Source organism: Aptenodytes patagonicus, chromosome 22 (assembly GCF_965638725.1).
Source record: "Aptenodytes patagonicus chromosome 22, bAptPat1.pri.cur, whole genome shotgun sequence".
NCBI lineage: Eukaryota > Metazoa > Chordata > Aves > Sphenisciformes > Spheniscidae > Aptenodytes > Aptenodytes patagonicus.
Genome location: NC_134970.1, coordinates 8,280,987 through 8,298,598, shown reverse-complemented (window position 1 = coordinate 8,298,598; position 17,612 = coordinate 8,280,987). Strand labels below are relative to the sequence as shown.

Sequence of the window (17,612 nt, the reverse complement as noted above, 5' to 3'; positions counted from 1 at the left end):
CACCCCCCCGCGTAAGCAACGACCACCAGTGGGGGTCGTTGTGGCTGCATCCAGCTTATGCTGGACTTCGGGAATGGGTGGCAACACAGTGGCCAAGGGCTGCCTGGAGCAGTGACCCAAACGACTTGCTGATATGCAAATACGACTGTAAGTCAATCATCTTACTCCATAAATAGTGGACAGCCCAGGGCCCGTTGAGCTCTCCTGCACGGCGGGATCTCCCCTTGAGTAAGGACGCCTCTCAAGGTTACTCCTCGAGGTTGAGAGGTTCCTTGCCGCAACAGATCCTTGGTAAGTGACTCATAGCACGCTAAACTTTGAAATCTTAGCTAAGTGATATAAAGGATCGGTTGCGCATATATAATCCTTTAGACATAAACCGTTGACCGAGTCTGGGACTACGTTTGCATCCAGCCGCACCCAGACTCCTCTCTGAGAAGGAGTTTAGAAAGCAAGGGGGTCCTTTCTGAACCTCACGACTCAACGGGAGGGTCTCCCTGGCAGTTTTGTCTGACCCTGTCCTCTATGCAGTAAATAATCAAGTGTACCTTGCCATCGAATCTTGTTAAATCACTGTCACGTTTACCATTGAACTTCATTAACTCACACTTTAACTCACTGTTTTCTATCAATAAAGTGTATTGTTGCTTCTCTCGCTTACCAGTGAAGTGCACTCTCACGCCATCTGCGACAGGCACCCAGGTTTAGTAAGAAGAATTTCTGCTCTGGCCCGGGGCTTAGTCAATGTGCAAATACAGTACTTATCCAGGTATGAAACTGAGGGTATCAGTTGATCCCAGGTGCCACATACACTGCACCTTCTTCCATTGTCTCCTGTCGATGAATTGATTTCCAGTCTCTTCCACCTCATCGCAGCTTAAATAACTGCACTCTGGCTGAGGGCTGACTGGGGGAACTTCTCAGTGCTTTAACTTTGCTTTGGGCTTGGTAGGAGCACGAGGCTTCATCCCTTTGGCTTGGCCCCCAGCAGAAGGTGGGCCAGTGGCAGGTTTCCAAGTGGTTTGGTGGAACTGAGCTTGTACCCCTACCGGAGATTAAAACCCGAAGAAACAAAAACCCAGAGAAACTGTGTTAGGAAGTAGCAGAAAAAAAAACCCTCAGGGATGACCAATGTTTAAGACACAGGGGTTTGGCATTTTGGAGACCAGAGCTCCCAACAGACATGCCTCTTCGAATAGAAACATCCTTTAGCTTTTGATCCTGACGGAACTATTACAGACTGCCCCCATCTCTACTTTGCAGTTGCCTGAAGCATTTGCTTGTCCATGTCCAGTTCGCTTCCATGCTTGCAAATTATGTTTAATCTGCAAAACAGTTAGTACTATAAACTGGCAGCCAAACGCCTCTTCTCTCAAAGACGTGAAAACTGCAGTTAAAGGTGACACAGGTACCATGACAGGCCTTCTGGTCTGGGTTAGGATTCAAAAAGCAGTGTCTTCTGAACCTCTGTTTTCCCACTGCTGCCAACAGCTGGAGAAAGGGTCTGGTTTTGATCAGCTGGATGATCAATGCTAACTACCACGATCCAGTACAGGATGTTACACCTCAGGCTTCAGATTTTGGGCCCAACACAAAGGACTGGATAACCTGCCTCCTGCCATTGGACTGACTGCCGTATGGCACATCCCCTGGCTTCTCAAGCTCTTCCCCGGCAGTCCTCTCCTGGCCACTCTGCTGTAGGCTGCTACATGGTCTCAGGGAACCACGTTCTGGGTCCACTCTGGCATCTCCCGTCAATGAGGATACAGAGATGCTCGCCCAGCACACTGTGCTCCTCTCCCCTCTTCTGGTCTCTCTGCATTGTCCTTTCCTCATCTCCAGCCACTGGTTTTGACCTTCAGGCAGATCTCCGCTGCTTGTAAAACTCCCCCGTCAACAAGATGACCACGTCCTCCTGATCCTTCTCAGTGTTGGGAACTTTGGTCTGGAAGCCAAAACAGAAAACACAGGAGGAAACAGGAGGAGGAGGAGGAGTTGGAGGCAACAGGAGGCATCAGGAGGCTTCACCAAGGGCAAGTCTTGCCTGACCAACCTAGTGGCCTTCTATGATGGACTGACTACATCCGTGGACGAGGGAAGAGCTACTGATGTCATCTATGTGGACTTCCGTAAGGCTTTTCACATGGTCCCCCACAACATCCTTCTCTCTAAATCGGAGAGATATGGATTTGATGGATGGACTATTCGGTGGATAAGGAATTGGCTGGATGGTCGCATCCAGAGGGTAGTGGTCAACGGCTCGATGTCCGGATGGAGATCAGTGGGACGAGTGGCGTCCCTCAGGAGCCCATATTGGGACCAGTACTGTTTAATGTCTTCGTCAATGACATAGACAGCGGGATCGAGTGCACCTTCAGCAAATTTGCAGATGACACCAAGCTGAGTGGCGCAGTTGACACACCTGAGGGATGGGATGCCATTCAGAGGGACCTGGACAAGCTTGAGAAGTGGGTCCTCGTGAACCTCATGAGGTTCAACAAGACCAAGTGGAAGGTCCTGCACCTGGGTTGGGGCAACCGCCAGTATCAATACAGGCTGGGGGATGAAGGGATGGAGAGCAGCCCTGCCGAGAAGGACTTGGGGGTACTGGTGGATGAAAAGCTGGACATGAGCCGACAACGTGCACTTGCAGCCCAGAAAGCCAACCGTATCCTGGGCTGCATAAAAAAATAAGCGTGGCCAGCAGGTGGAGGGAAATAATTCTGCCCCTCTACTCCGCTCTGGTGAGACCCCACCTGGAGTACGGCATCCAGCTCTGGAGTCCTCAGCACAAGAAAGACAGTGACCTGCTGGAGCGGGTCCAGAGGAGGCCACAAAAATGATCAGAGGGATGGAACACCTCTGCTGTGAGGACAGACTGAGAGAGTTGGGGTTGTTCAGCCTGGAGAAGAGACGGCTCCAGGGAGACCTTGTTGCGGCCTTTCAGTACTTAAAGGGGGCTTATAAGAAAGATGGGGACAGACTTTTTAACAGGGCCTGTAGCAACAGGACAAGGGGGGATGGCTTTAAACTAAAAGAGGGTAGATTCAGACTAGATATAAGGAAGAAATTTTTTGCCACGAGGGTGGTGAAACACTGGCACAGGTTTCCCAGAGAGGCTGTAGATGCCTCATCCCTGGAGACATTCAAGGTCAGGTTCAACGGGGCTTTGAGCAACCTGATCTAGCTGAAGATGTCCCTGCTCATTGCAGGGCGGTTGGACTAGATGACCTTTAAAGGTCCCTTCCAACCCAAACCACTCTGTGATTCTATGATTCTATGAAACAAGAGGAGGAGGAGGAAGAGAAAGAGGAGAAGGCCCCAGGAGGAAGACGAGGAGGAGGAGGAATAGGAGGCATAAGAGGGGGAGGCAGAGGAGGAGGAAGAAGAGGAAGAGAAAAAGGCAACAGGAAGCATCAGGAGGCAACAGGAGAAAGAGGCAAAAGGAGTCAGCTGGAAGAAACGGGAGGAGGAGGAGAAGGTGGAGGCAGTGGAAGAGGAGACAGAGGACGAGAAAGAGGAGGAAGAAGAGGAAGAAAGGGAGGCAACAGCAGGCAACAAGAGGCAAGAGGAGGAGGAGACAAAAGGAGGTAAAAGGAGGCAACAGCAGGAGGAGGCAACAGGAGACAAGAGGAGGAGGAGGAGGAGGAGGAGGAGAAGGTAACAGGAGGCCAGAGGAGGCAATAGGGGGTTCCTAGAAAGGCTGTCCAGTTCTGCAGCCCTTGGGGTGTTCCTGTCATGGGCTTCACCATCTAACACCAAGGCTAGGCTCTTTGGTGCCCCGGGTGCTGCATGTTGCAACAGTGTGGTTTTCCCTCCCGCTCTTGCTGGCATGGACCTCATAACCGGGGGTATAGCGCCTTCTCCATTAAGGACATCCCGGGCAGCCAGTCTTGCTGTCCACTCGGAAAGCCCATCCGGAGCATTCCAGGGATGGGAGGGGTTAGAACCCTGTGTTCCTGGCAGCTGTCTAACAGCATGTAGTACTGGGAGGGGGTCAGGCTAGCAGGAGCATTCCCTGGGGGTTTTTGGAGGATCCCAAGGGGTTGCTGAGAGATGGGGCTGGTGAGTGGGCGTCCCAGGATGCTATTGAAGTTCTCATGCGAGGTTAGCAGGGTTGCTGGGTCATCCCAGAGAAGCCACTGGGGTCTCTAGGTCAGCCCAGAGGAGCTGTTGTGGTGTCTTGTGCATCTTGTGGAGGAGGAGGGGGCACTGTGGCCCTTGGCAGTTGCCCACAGGTCACCTTGGGAGACAGAGCCCCTCCATGTCGGTGTGGAGCCTGAGGGGCCCAGCCCCAGGCAGGATACTGCCGTCACTGCCTGCTCCCAGAGGAACCCCCCTTCCAGCGTTGGACAAGGGAAGCCCGTTCCTACCCACAGGATCACACCCAAAGACCACCCTGTCCCACGAGTGCAAGAGCCGCCCAGCCTGCCGCAAGCCCCCCAGGCGCCCTTTGATGCCAAGGCCCCGGCTGCCCATCAATGGCACCGGCAGCTCTGCTGCCTGGACGGCCCACTGCACTGGGGGGGGGGCCAGGGGTCCGGGCAGGCCTGGGCTGCCCATGAGGAAACGGGCATCTTGTGCTCCCCTGCAAAAGCGGGTGGCATGGCTGGGAAGCTGCAGAGCCCCGCACCGCCCCAGCACAGCTTGGCCCTGCGCCAGCGTGGGGCACCCACTGGCCAGTGAGGTGGGACATGTGGGGCTGCGCTCCATATGCCCTGTGTCCCCATCCTGCCATGCTGGGACCCTGCTATGGGCCGTGCTGCCCAGTGCCCGCAGCGCAGCCTATGCCCCTGTGCAGGGACCTTCCTGGACCCTGCAGGCCACTGTAAGACAAGGAAGGGGTACACTTCCATTCAAACTAGGGAAGTCAAGGCAGAATCAGCACGGGTGAGAAAAAAATGGTCTTTGTTAACCAGACGTACCCCTGGGCCCCTGACAGCACGTCTGGGCTACTGGGTTTTTCTTCCTGGCGTACGAAACAGTTGCAAGAGGAGAAACACTGACGGAAGCAGCTGTCCCATGGGGCGGGAGCAAAGCCCCCTTTCCAGCACCCTTTCTTGTTTCCCGGGTATGCCCAGGAGAGCTGGAACCCTGCCCGGCAGGCCAGGCCAGGCCAGGCAGCTGCCCGGCACGGGAGCGTGGCAGGGTTCGGGAGCCCACAGGCATGGGGTTCCGCCGCCTGGAAGGGCGGCAGCCGTCTTGCCCCAGGGGAGCCCACAGGGTCTCCCCGCCCTACTCAGCCCTGGGGAGCCCCAATGTGATGTCAGAGCCGCCGCTGTGAGGTCAGAGCTGGCTGCCTGCACAGCCCTGTGGCGCGTGGGGAAGGAGCCCACAGCTGCTGTGTGGCTGTTGCCCTGGGCAGGCGCGCTCCTGCTGGGGGGGGCGGCGTGGGGCTGCTGCCGGAGCTGTTTTTGCCTGGGCAGGCCACACTGCTGCGGCTGAGGGGGAAGAGCTGAGCGGGGAGCCTGTCTTTGCCCAGAGATGGCGAGGAGAAAGGGCCCCCAGAGAAGATGCCAAGGGGCCTCCAAAGGCTCCTTGGGGAACAAGGCTAACCAACAGCCAGCAGGGGAGGCAGCGGGGCCGAGCCGCTGCCAGACGAGTAGGTACGAAACGGGCTGCTCCTGCCCAGGGCGTCATGTTGGGGTGGTAGCACGGACGTGGTGTAACACGGTCAGTGGGGTGCGCAGCAGCATGGGGAAGCCAACAGAGGTTTGCTGAAGAAGAGCCCCGTGGCTTGCGAAGCCCCCCTTCTGTGGGGATGGGTCTCGGCTGAAAGCCTGGCTCGCTCTCCCGGCCAAAAGCCAGTGTGCAGCAGGGCCTTTTGGGGAGGCGGTAGCCTCGTGCTGCAGGGGTCGGAGCCCAGCCCTGCTGCACGGGGAGATTTTGCTGCGCGGGGAGTCCAAGCCCCTGGGACCTGGGACTGGCCCCCTTGGGACGTTGAGGCACAGTCCTGCCTGGCTGAGGGGGGCAGCTGAGCGGGGAGAAGAGGGGTCGGGAGACCATCAGCGCCCAGGGAAGAGGTGGGGGGCTGCGGTGGGGGACAGCAGCCTGTGCCCCCTCCCCGAACGGCCACTGAGAGGTGCCTGCCGAGGGGCAGGATGGCGCCAGGGGCCAGGGAGCAGGGAGGGACAGGGTGAGAATTGGGCTGTGCTGCCGGGTGGGCTTCCCGAGGCAGGGGACCGCTGCTGCCAGCTCGCTTCCTCTTCTCCCACTGTGGGCCTGTAAAGCAAAGGATGGGGAAAGGCGGGGGGAACCCCTGGAAGCAGCCCAGCTGTGCTGCCCTCTCTCGCTGCTGCTGGAACGGCCCATCCTCTGGCAAGGGCCTCCGCTCAGGCTACCTCTGCCCACCTCGGCTCCTGCAGCGTGGGGACAGTGGGCAACCGGCATTTGTCTTTTTCCTCCCACAGGAACCTCTGCATGGAGGTGGAGCTGGTGGAACTGTCTTCGATGTCAACCGCCGGCTCAGCCTCTCAAGGGCCTGCCAAGTGGCGTGACGAGGCCACAGAAATTGCAAGTAAGTTCAGCACTGCTGCTTGCTGTGAAGTCCTCTGGGGTGAACTTGGAGAGCTGCGCTGTGCCAGAGCTCTGGCCAAATGTCACAAGTGGCAGGAGAAGTGCAGGCTGCCCTGCTCTTTGGCCCAGGGAGGGAGAGTGTGTAGGACTCGGTGCCCGCCTCCCCACAGGGAGCTGAAACGTGTGGCTGGGCATCCTGGAGAAGAGACCTCAAGAGACGGGCCTAACTTTTCTCTCGTTTCTTTGCCCAGGGACAGTCTTCAGCCTTACTTGCCATCTGGCAGGTGCCCTTGTCTCTCTGTGGAGACATCTGCTGAGCACGTGCATCTTCGCCGTGTACGTACTACTTGTTTCTGCTGTGGACAGGGGGGAGAAAGGGGATGTGTGAGGGCCGGTGCAAGCAAAGGGGAGAGCAGAGGGTGTTCCCCAGCCAGCAGCAGGGGGCTCCCACTCGGGCACCAAAGCTCGGGCGCTGCTCGTGCTGTGGCCATTCTCAGGGAGAGCCAAGAGCAAAGCCCCTCGGAAGTCTCACTCCCACGCATTTGCCGGAGCCCCAGACTTTGGCTGCGGTAGGACAAACTGCCACGTAGCCAGACGCTCGGGTGCAGAGCCAAGCCTCCGCAGGGGAAGGGTTTCCCCCGGCTCTGGCAAGGGAGAGTCTGGAGGTGCAGGTCTGGGAGGGCTCTGGGAGGAAAGCCAGACAAGGCTCCTGCGCTTCCCAGCTGTGCGGAAAAACACCCCCAAGAGAGATCTGTGTGATGGCAAGTGAGAACAGGCCTGCTTTCTCAGCCAAAGAGAGAGCAAGGTCCACACCAGAAAGACTGCTGAAAAGCAGTCTTCATTTGCTCGACCTCTTGACTTCCCTGGATAGTTTTCATTCCCTTTTGGAAGGTGCTCCTGGAGCTCTTCCTTTGGGGAAGATCTGCCGGCAGTGTTGAATGGCGTGGACAGAAATCGTGTTCCTCCTGTGTGCTGCTCTGTCAGCTCTCTGTCAGCAGCAGGCTTCCAAAACGGTGGCTTTCTGGCCTGAAAAGGGAAATCCACCCGTGAAAGGGTTTGCCCACGACTTGGTTCGTTGACAGCCACAGGACTCCCTCTTTTTCAGGCAAAAGATGGCCCTCCAGAAGAAGAGGTTCTTGAAAGTCTTCTTCTTGTTGCTCCCAGTGGCTCTTGGTGAGTTTTCGTGAGCAAACATCTGAGGGCGACAGCCTGGCTGTGCTGGATGCCAGCTTTCAGCTGGCCAGCTTTCCTTTTGGGCCAGTATGTGCGGAAACTCCCGTGGCCCAAGTGCTTCCCGAGTATGTCCTTGAGTGGGACTGGCTTTCGGACTAGCAGTAAGACTGGTAGTCTCCCAGCCATGCTGCTGCTCTGGCCACTGGACCAAATGGCTTGCGTAGTCTGCAAGTCTGTGAGCGAAGGGCGTAGGTATTTCCAAGCCTGAACTGGGGATTCCCAGGGGGGAGGGGCCGTGCAGGGGGACCGATGGAGAGGTACCTCTCCTAGCCCATGCAGCCTGGTCTCGGTGCTCACTGAAGCAGTGAGGGGAAATGGGGAATAGCTCTGGGGCAGCGAGCACACCTGAAGATCACGGCTGCGCAGTCCCCTCAAGCCGGGGCTGATGGCTCCCGGTCGGAGGCGCGTCCTCTCTCTGCGCCCCCACGTTCCCCACCTCCTCAGCTAACCTGCTGCCCCACCCCCAAGGCAACAGGGAGGAGACAACGCGACTGCAGGGATCGCTAGCAACCCCAGTAAAATAACTGTCTCTTGGTGATGTGAATTGCAGCTGGTGTTTACTGCGGGACCTCGCTGCCAGCGTGGACAATGCCGGCAAAGGGACTGAGAGAGGTCGGTGACTCTTGTGGGACAGGCACCTCCGGCAACGGAGCGTGGCTGACAGTGGCTGGATAAATCACGGGCTCTTCTGCTTCCACGCAGGGTGACCCAAAGAAGCAGCAGCTTTTGCCGTCTCTTCCTAGGGAACCCTCTCCTGGGAAGCCCCGGCGGCTCTGGTAGCGGATGCTCTAATGGAGCGTTTTTCCCTTTCAGGAGCTGACAAGGGTGTCTGCAGCAGACCTCAAGACCCTGCGGTAAGAGATGTTTCCTGAGCTGGAATTGGTTCGGTGCAGAAGCCTCAGCCGACCTCGTGCTACCTGCACTCGTTTTCCTAACAGCCAGGGCTCCCGTACTTCCCTCCTGCCTTTGCCTTTTGCTCAACCTGGTGCGGAAGGGAAGCACTCGCAAAGCAGGGAAAGCACATGTGTCTCTCCTCCTTGCTGAGCTCAGGTGCTCCCCAGAGGGGATGGGCCGCTCTCTGACAAGATCTGCTTTCCTGTTCCTGCAGGCACTCGAGCGCTTTGTTGGCGGAGCAAACCCAAAAGATGCAGCTTCTGCTGGAGGAGGTGGCTCAACTGAGGGCGGAGCTCAGCAGTGTGAAGGTGATCCTGCATTTTGGGGAAGGAGGCTTGGCTGGGCAGAACCCCCGAGAAAGCACTCCTTGGGGTTGTTGGTGGGGCCGGACTGCTGACCGCCGCAACCCAGCCTTTGCCCCAGGGGCTTGCTGGCTCAGCTTCTGCGCTGCACAGGCCCTCCTCCAGCCCCAGTTTAACCGAGCTGCTTCAGGCAGCGGAGGACTCCCGACAGCCTTCCCTTGGCATGCCGACACCTCTGGCTGCTCTGGCCAGGCCCCTGAGGCAGTGGTGAGACCCAGGCACGCTCACGGCGCCAGCCATCGCTGGCAGGGCCTGAGCCCATCTCCCAGCTGACCTGGAGAGCGTGGAAGGTGGGGAGGAGGGTGTGGGGACCCTCGTCAACCCACCTCGGGGCCATGGTCGTGGCCGTGGACACAGATACGGTTCCTCAGTCCTCATGGCTCACGTCAGCAGCAGAGAGTCTTGCAGCTCTGTGGACTTGAGACTGGGCTTGCCTTGCATTTCTGACACTGACCCTTTGCCTCTGCGGACGCTAGTAGCCATGCCGAACTGCCCGCTGATGTGATCCTTTTCTGTGTTTGTTTATGGCATGCCCAGGAAGTTCAGAAAGTGAACCAGGCGGCGTCCGAGATGGCTTCGGAAGTCTACGTCCAGATGTCTGACTGGGCCCTGAAAAGCTCTGGTATGGACACAAGCAGCCCAGTCTCCTTGGCCTGCGCTTGTCTGTAGCACTCCCCAAAGGAGCCTGCGCTCCAGGCGCTGCTCTCCAAAGTGGGGGAGCTTAAACGCTTCATGGGGTCCAAGAGCAAGGCTGTGGCAGAGTGGCGCTCTCAGACTCCCTCCCAGTCCTGCCCTTGGCCTTCGCAGGGCTGCCTCTGGCACTGCCCCCGCACGTGTTCCTGTGCTGATGGAGGGGCTCTCTTCCTCTCCACTGCATTTGAAAAGGGAATGGCTGGGCCGTCCTTTGCTGCCCATGCAGCAAGCCCTCAGCTTCGGTCTGCTGTCATTCACATGGGTGCCTGCTGTCTCCGAGAACCCTCAGACCTTCTCCTCGTGGCACTGTGAGAGAAGCAGCCACCAGGCACGTGGCTGCCATCATTCCCCTGAACAGCTGGGCACCCCCACCAGCGTGGTGATGAGGACAGGACTGACAGACGTGGAGCTGGCCCGCAACATCAGAAATAGTGTCTGAGCACCAAGTCCTCCTAGTCTGTGGCCTCTTGCAGTCACGTGCTCTCCCTTCCTTACAGGTGCCACCATCGACGTGCAGAGAACTTCCGAGACCTACAGCTGCAAAGAGAATTGGGGCTGCAGGGTTTTATGGTTCTTTCGCACTGCCAACCCTCCTGATACTATTTTGCAGGTATCGTAGCAGAAATCATCGGTGCCGGTTTCCTTCCTTCCTTCCTGTGAAGTTAGGGGCCGACCTCAGGGGCTCTCCCCTCAGTCCAGTGGTACTGCTCAAGCCCGCAGTGTTGATCAGGTTCCTGAAACCAAAGCTCTAACACAGGGCTGGGCTTGCTAGAAATCAGTGGTTCCCCTCAGGAGGGGAACGGAGCTGAGCTGAGCCGAGCCGCTGCATCTTGCCTACAGTCCTCTGCCACAGCTGGGTGAAAGACTTTCTCCCTGGTGACCCCGTTTCCGTGCTCATCCCTAACAGCACCTTTTTGGGGGTGGGAGGCGGGAGCCGGGGGTGTGCCCTGCAGAGCCACTGGGCAGAGACGTGTTTCTGCTAGGCCCCTGACTAGGATGGTTTCATAACCGCTATTCTCCTCTGCTCCGTAATACTGAGAGCCCCCTTTGTCAGGCAGGGAAGAAGGCCTCCTGCTTCTGTCCATTTCCTCACATGCGCCTCATTTTCGAGGCACCACAGACACACCGGCGCCTACGCTTCAAGCTGCATGGGCAGTTGTGTTGGCCCCAACACTCCCTCACACTTCATTGCTCTCGCGTTCTGGTTGCAGCCGGATGTTTCCCCAGGAAACTGCTGGCCTTTACAAGGGCATCAGGGCCAGGTGGTCATCAGGTTGCCAGCACAAGTCCATCTCACTGCCGTCACTGTGCAGCACATTGCCAAAGAAGTCTCTCCATCTGGGACCGTCATCAGCGCCCCCAGAGACGTCGCTGTCTTTGTAAGTCTCTGCTGGGCGCTTCTGGCGGGGATCTGGCCCGGGGGGAAAGCCGTGACAGGGTCTTGCTCGCTTTTGTGCATCCTCTGAGGTTTGTGCCCTGCTCTCTCCTGAGCACTGCGGTGCGCTAGCAGGGTACTTGAAGGGCTCTAGAGGTTTCATCCCTCTTAAGGCTTGTTCTGGCCAAGCACCTCAGGGTTCTTGACCAAAACTCAAGGCAGAGACTCAGCTCCACCGTAACCAGTGCTAGACTGCTGCTAGAGCCCCAGGAGAGGGTGGGTAGATAACAGGGCTGATGCAGCGCGTACGTTGCCTCTTTGTCGGGACGAGTCTGAGCTGCTCTCCTTGTGCTTTGCCCCTGAGGGAGTAGACGCGGACGGAGAAGAGGAGACTCTCCTTGGGACATTCACGTACAACGTGGCGAAAGAGCTCATTCAGACCTTCCCTCTGAAGGTACGGTCCACGCGCGGGGGCAAGATGCCAGGGAGCCAAAGAGGTTTGCCTGCAAGTCCATGGCAGGAAGAGCGTGAATGCTTTCTCCCTGGGCAGAGGGGCCCAGACCACCGCCGAGAGAGACCTGGCGGGCTTGGGAGGGCTGAGTAGCACACGGTGGTGGTAGCAAAAGGATAGCGAGGGCAGGGTCAGGCCCGTGGGAGCACAAGTCCCGAGAGATTCCCCGGCTGGACCCACTGCCTTCAGCAGAGCCAGCTGCACACGCAGCCACTCCACCCGAGCAACGTCTTTGTGCCGTGGAGAAACAGGGACGCCTGGCGGCGAAAGCCATTGGGCAGCACCGTCGCTCCATCCTGTGGCCTGCTGGCAGGCTGGCCAGCGTCCTCTCCTCCCAACATCGCATGCCCCTTCTCTCCTGGTGCTCTCACGCCTGCCAGGAGGAAAGCAGGCAGAGCAGACAGCGGGAGCTCGGTGGGGTTGCACACCAGCTGCCCCACGCATAGGAGCACCTCCCCGGCCTCTCTGTCAGCACAGAGCAAGCAACAGAGGGAAGGGGCAGAGGGCAGGGAGACTGAGCCCCAGCCGGGCCGGCATGCAGAGGATGCCAGGTGCCTTCCCCCTTCCCGTGTCCCCAGCCTCCCCAGCAGACCCGCTACCAGCAGCGAGCCTCAGATTTCCACAGCCGCTCCCACCCACTTTCAGGAGCTTGTTCCTCAGCAGGAGCAGGACTGGCAGGGGGAGAAACATTGATTGCATTGTCGCTCATAACACCCCCCGTTTCCTTTTCCCTCTTTCCTTCACAGAACGCGCCGCTTCCCAGAGCCTTTTCATACGTCAAACTTCTTGTGAAGAGCAACTGGGGAAACCCAGCGTACACCTGCATTTATCGAGTGCAGGTTCATGGGAAGATGGCAAACCAGAAAGCCTGGACTGAAACCAGAGGAAAAGAAGAGGGACAAACATAATAAAGAAGAAAAAGCGTGTGTGTGGGGAAAGATGTGGCAATTCGGATCGGTGTAGAGGATTGGTCTCCAAAGTGGGGTGCGCAAGAAGATCCATTGAGGGGAGGCCGGGCGCATGTGGAAAATGTTAGAACTTCTACTTAATTTTTTCTTAAAAATGAGGGAGATAGTAAGCGTTCCTAAGATTTAATCTAGAGAGGAGAGGCCCAGCCTGGCACCGCTCCTTCTCCCGCCGCCCCGGGAGGCTCCGCAAGTGGCACCAGCCTAGGGCACGCAGAAGGGCCCGGCTTCAGTTTACAACAGGGAGACTGCCACCCGCCGCCACAGCAGGCGCCGCAGGAGCTTTCCCAGGAGCCCGCCCACCTTCTTCCTGGCTTCTCAGCCAATGGCGCCCGCCAGGCGGTGACAGGCAGGGCCTCCCGCCAGCCACTGCAGCGCCCTTCTCTGGCCCCGCCCCACTGCTACCCCGCTGCCACGGCAACTGGGCAGCCTGCAGGCGCGGGTTGCGGGGCGAGCAACAAGCCTTGGGACAACTCTTTGGGGCTCCCAGGGCCGGGGGTGGGGAGCTCCTCCCTTACTTTCCCGATAGTGGGGCCGGAGGAGCAGATGGAACAATTTGGCCTGGCACCTTCCCAGCACCCAGGCTGTCGGTTTGTCGGTTAACCCGTAGTTTCTGTAAAACGGGTGTGGGGAGCCTGTCTGACTGGCCTGTCGGAAACCCCATGCCTCACCCCAGGAATGTCCCCGTCCTAGATCTTGCTACTCTCTGTTGGGAGGTCCTTTTGTGTCACATTGATTAGTGTCGACGGGGAATTTTCACCCCTTGTTATTCTGACCTCCCTTTGGCATTTGGACGACCCTGACCCGTCTTTCCTTTTGACGGACCAGCGTCTCTGGGGTTCCCAGGAAGGCTGACCAGTTCTGCAGCCCTTGGGGTGTTCCTCCACCATCTAACACTAAGGCTAGGCTCTTTGGTCCCCCGGGTGCTGCATGTTGCAACACTGTGGTTTTCCCTCCCGCTGTTGCTGTCATGGACCTCATAACCGGGGTATAGCATCTTCTCCATTAAGGACATCCCGGGCAGCCAGACTGTCGCGGAGGCTCATGTCATCCAATTAGGCGGGTGATAGATTGAAAAATAAACTTTATTTTAACCAAAATTGTTTAGCAGAAAACTAACTAGAAATGAGGCGTCAACACTCCGACAACATCAGTAAACCACAGGTTCAGGATGGCGTAGGAGGGATTAATACTGCACAGCCGGCTTTAGAAATGCGGATCCAAAATGTGCACAATCACTCAGCTATAAGATGAGGGCTCTCAACCTCGAGGAGTTTCCTTGGGTGGCGTCCCGACCCAAGGGGAGAGTCCCTGACTGCAGACCCGCTGCTCCGAGGAGGACCGGCTCAACTTGCCCTCCGGTGGGGCTCCATTTATACCCTAGCCGAATCTGATCTGTGGTCAATTCGAATTGGCTGAGGGCCTTAACTTGCTTTCTCCTCGCCCGAGGTGTATACGTGACGGTAATTACTGGCCCAAGGTGTGTACGTGATGGTCAGCACTCACCACCTTAAAGGCGTGAACGTAAGGGCGTGAAAAGTAAGGACGCAGTGGTCTTAATGCCCCCAGTCTTTGTCAGGGCGGGTGCACCTGCCACACAATCCAACCCGTGACCACAGTCACGTTTCGACTGGTTTCCCTGGAGTGGTGGTACAGTCACCTCTTGCCTCCAAAGTTAAAAGGGAGCGCAGTCTTGGTGAGTTCAGTGCTCACTGTGAATCATCATTTCTCAGTTGTTTAAGGTCGTACTGGAACATCAATTATACGAATAGATTTTGAGGGAGTATACTCCATGGCTAATACAGTTTTCGTTATTGCGCGCTTAACACCTTTTATAACAATACAAATCACAACAATCACAACTACAAGCATTATCAGAGATTGGAGAGGACTGGCTAGCCATCCTGACAAAGAAAACCCAAACATACCAAAAACTTTCCCCAACCAATTAGTCCCTAGTGCAGCAACACTTGCCTCTGAGTCCTTTGCTACTTTTTTTCATTTTGTTGATCTGGTCTTGAAAGGGTACCGACATGTTCAGGATGTGGACATAGCACTCATTTTCCGATAGGCTCAGGATTCCACAGACACCTTTCTTCTTTAACAGCATCAGATCTAATACGGCTCGGTTTTGAATAGGCGTTCTACTGGTATGTTGTGGTTGATTATCTAATAGCCCCAAACTATCAGACGTGGCGTTGGCCAAGGCTGACAGCTGCAGGCCCAGTTCCAGAATAGCCTGCCGGTTCCGTACCGGAGCAATTCCCATCCCAAAACCTGATTCCAGCCACCATCCTGTTTGTGTTGAGGCTTCCCGCCATTCCCCCCGCAAGCCCCTTGGGCTGTCATCCCACCACTTACGTGGCATGGATCCTTCCCAATAAATGGGACACAGAGAGAACACGGCTAATGTGCAGGCTAGTCCTGGGATGGTTGCGTAGAATCGGGAATATGTGTGGCCGTCAGAACATGCCCACGCTAAGTTAGGAGGTGCAGGGACAAAGGATGTTTGGCATGAACCTGGCACGGTAGTAAGGGGACGACAGTAATCTTTCTTACTACAGTCTAGGGCAGAGGGCCACAAGTAACTGGTAGTGCTACATAGGCAGCCCTGTATTAAAGCTTCCTGAGCAGGAGGATATAGCCGTAACGGTGGCATTTCATCTATGTCTTTGCACCTGATCTCTGCCTGACAGTTCCAGAGCGGAGATTTCCCTACCAGGAATACCTTTTCCCGGTACCAGCTGGGCGCATAAGTGTGTCTAGCCCACGTGCAGTTGAGGGGGCAGTCCCATGAATTTCGATTACACACGCTGGGACATTCGTTATTATCCTTTTCAGGGTGTTTGATGCACCATGAGGCATTCAGTGGTTTTGTATATTGTAGGGAGAGGTCATCGGTGCTCCAGCAGACACTATATTTGGTAGCTCCCCATGGAATTTCGGGGCATAGTGTAGTGCCATTCCAGCTCCAGCCCGTGGCCTCATGGGTAGGTTGAAGAACATAATCACATCTGGCATTCCATACCAAACTAGCATTTACTGTGCCCGGCTACCAACTGTAGACAATATAAGTACAGCCTCTTCCCTCGATCTCCCTAAAGCTCCTACTATAATTATTATTAATTATATATTATTGCTCCCACGTGAGCTCGAGGGCTAGCGATATGTTCATGTCCTGCACAAAAATTGGTAAAGGGTCTTCTGCTGACTTGGGTGTGGGCAGGCAAACCGTTACAGAGGTTAAATTCATCATTCGGGCAAATCCCACTATCGTTTTGCTACCATATTGCTGTCCAGGTCCTGGTTGTTTCCATTGGTCACTGTCACCATTGCCAGTACGAGCACCAAAGCAGACTGCTTTTCCATCGTCCTGTAAGAAAACACAGAGCTGGGCCTCGGGCCTGAAACCGGGCTTCAGGGTTAGAAGTCAGGGATTATCCACCGAGCACTAATATGGTGGGGTTTTCTGCTCCCGTCCAGAGTTCCCAGGCATATAAGCCTCTGGTTTTTGCCAGGGTCAGGGGTACAATGCCAATGGAGGGTAGCTTCACCATTACAGGTTGGTCCACGTCCGTCCGTGGTGGGAACTGGTCCTTTTGTATCGCCCAGTATAGGGGTCGTCACCCGTTAACAGTCTTATAGTGCAAAATGCTCGAATTCTGGGGTTTCCATAACTTCCCCAGCGGCTGTTAACAATAAAGACCGCCCGTGGTAATCATATGTCCCAGTTGTGGCATCAGACATCGGCATGTCTTTTAATCAAACCATTGGTTCGTTCGACTATACCGTTAGCCTGAGGATAATATGGTGTATGGAACACCCATTTGACGCCTTCCCCGCAAGCCCAGTCTTGCACCACTGTGGCCGTAAAATGTGACCCATTATCACTTTGATGATACACACGGGGGTGTGTAAAATACTAAACCACTTTCTTAACGCTTGGACCGTCCGATCTCCGGTGGCGGTGCTAACAGCTGTAGCCATGGTCAGTCCTGACACCACCTCTACTCCTACCAAGATGTATTTCTTCCCATGGGATGGCCGCAAAGGACCAATATAATCCATTTGCTAGGTGCTCCAAAGAGCCTTGCCTTGTTTGCTACGCTGGGCTGGAGCTTGATTTGGGTGGTTGGCCTTATCCAACGCTGTGGGCAAGCTGTAAGGACTGCTTCACATATTCTCATGGACACTGGCCATCCCTGGGACCCACACTCGTAATAGAGGTCTGCTTTCCCCGAGTGGCCTCGCTTAATGTGCAGCCACTCAGCCAACCGTCCCCAATCTTCCTTTTTGCTATCTACTACCTTAATTTGGGCTAGGTGATCTACCTGTTGACTCCATTTTGCAGCGGTGGTCCCATTTCTTGCATGGCCTTTTACCCATCCCACCTTTAGGGGTCGTGATCCGCCTATTTCTAACAATCGCTGCCGGTCTCCAGCTCTCCAGGCTTCTGTACGGCCTGCTTCCCACTGATTGGATTCCCATTGGCATATCCACTCTGTGGCACCCTTATAGGTTGCGTAGGAATCAGTGTAAATTTTGGCAGCACCATTCTCTGCTGCCAGCAGGAGGGCGCGCAACTCCCCTACCTGTGCGCTACCTTCCCGCTCCTCTGTAATCGCTTTCCCGGTACCAATTTCCAATGCCCCTGCTCTATATTGCCACCTGGATCCCACTCAGTGGGCAGGTGCATCTGTGAACCACACTCCCTGTATACCTGAGCCTGTGGTCAGTTCGGGTGCCTCTTTGATCGCGGAAGGTTTATAGGGTTGGCCCAGCAAAACCGGATCCAGATTCACAGCTTGTTGGAGCTAGGAGGCTTTGACCGGGCCCTCTCTTAATGACAGTAACTGACTAACTCCCTCCAGATAGGCATACCACTTCCGTATCGTGTGATCCCTTGAGGATAGAATTTAGCAGAGGAAAAGGGCCTCGTACTATAATGTCTTGCGAAGTACGTAACCTCTCCGCCTCCTTAACTGCCCTGGTAAGTGAGAAGAGTCCCTTCTCCCACTCTGAGTACCGTTGTTCAGCTTCCTTGAATGAGGTAGAAGAGAATA

The 17,612-nt window shown here is 56.1% G+C and overlaps 2 protein-coding genes across 2 annotated transcripts in view; both read left to right on the top strand.

Annotated features, from left to right (window-relative positions):
• Positions 1–6,497, top strand: part of LOC143170233 (maestro heat-like repeat-containing protein family member 2B) — a 30,886-nt gene extending 24,389 nt beyond the window's left edge. Inside the window, exon 33 of the mRNA XM_076358332.1 lies at positions 6,411–6,497. Coding sequence (XP_076214447.1) covers positions 6,411–6,497 — 87 coding nt within the window. The remainder of the gene's footprint in view (positions 1–6,410) is intronic.
• Positions 6,498–6,725: 228 nt separating this feature from the next.
• LOC143170232 (sperm-associated antigen 4 protein-like) lies at positions 6,726–12,461 on the top strand. Its single transcript, XM_076358331.1, has 10 exons — positions 6,726–6,852; positions 7,622–7,689; positions 8,300–8,361; positions 8,563–8,603; positions 8,858–8,951; positions 9,543–9,627; positions 10,196–10,308; positions 10,910–11,077; positions 11,438–11,570; positions 12,331–12,461. Exons 2-10 carry the CDS (start codon positions 7,629–7,631, stop codon positions 12,459–12,461), a joined length of 888 nt encoding a protein of 295 aa, XP_076214446.1. The 5' UTR covers positions 6,726–6,852; positions 7,622–7,628.
• The last annotated feature ends 5,151 nt before the right edge of the window (positions 12,462–17,612 follow it).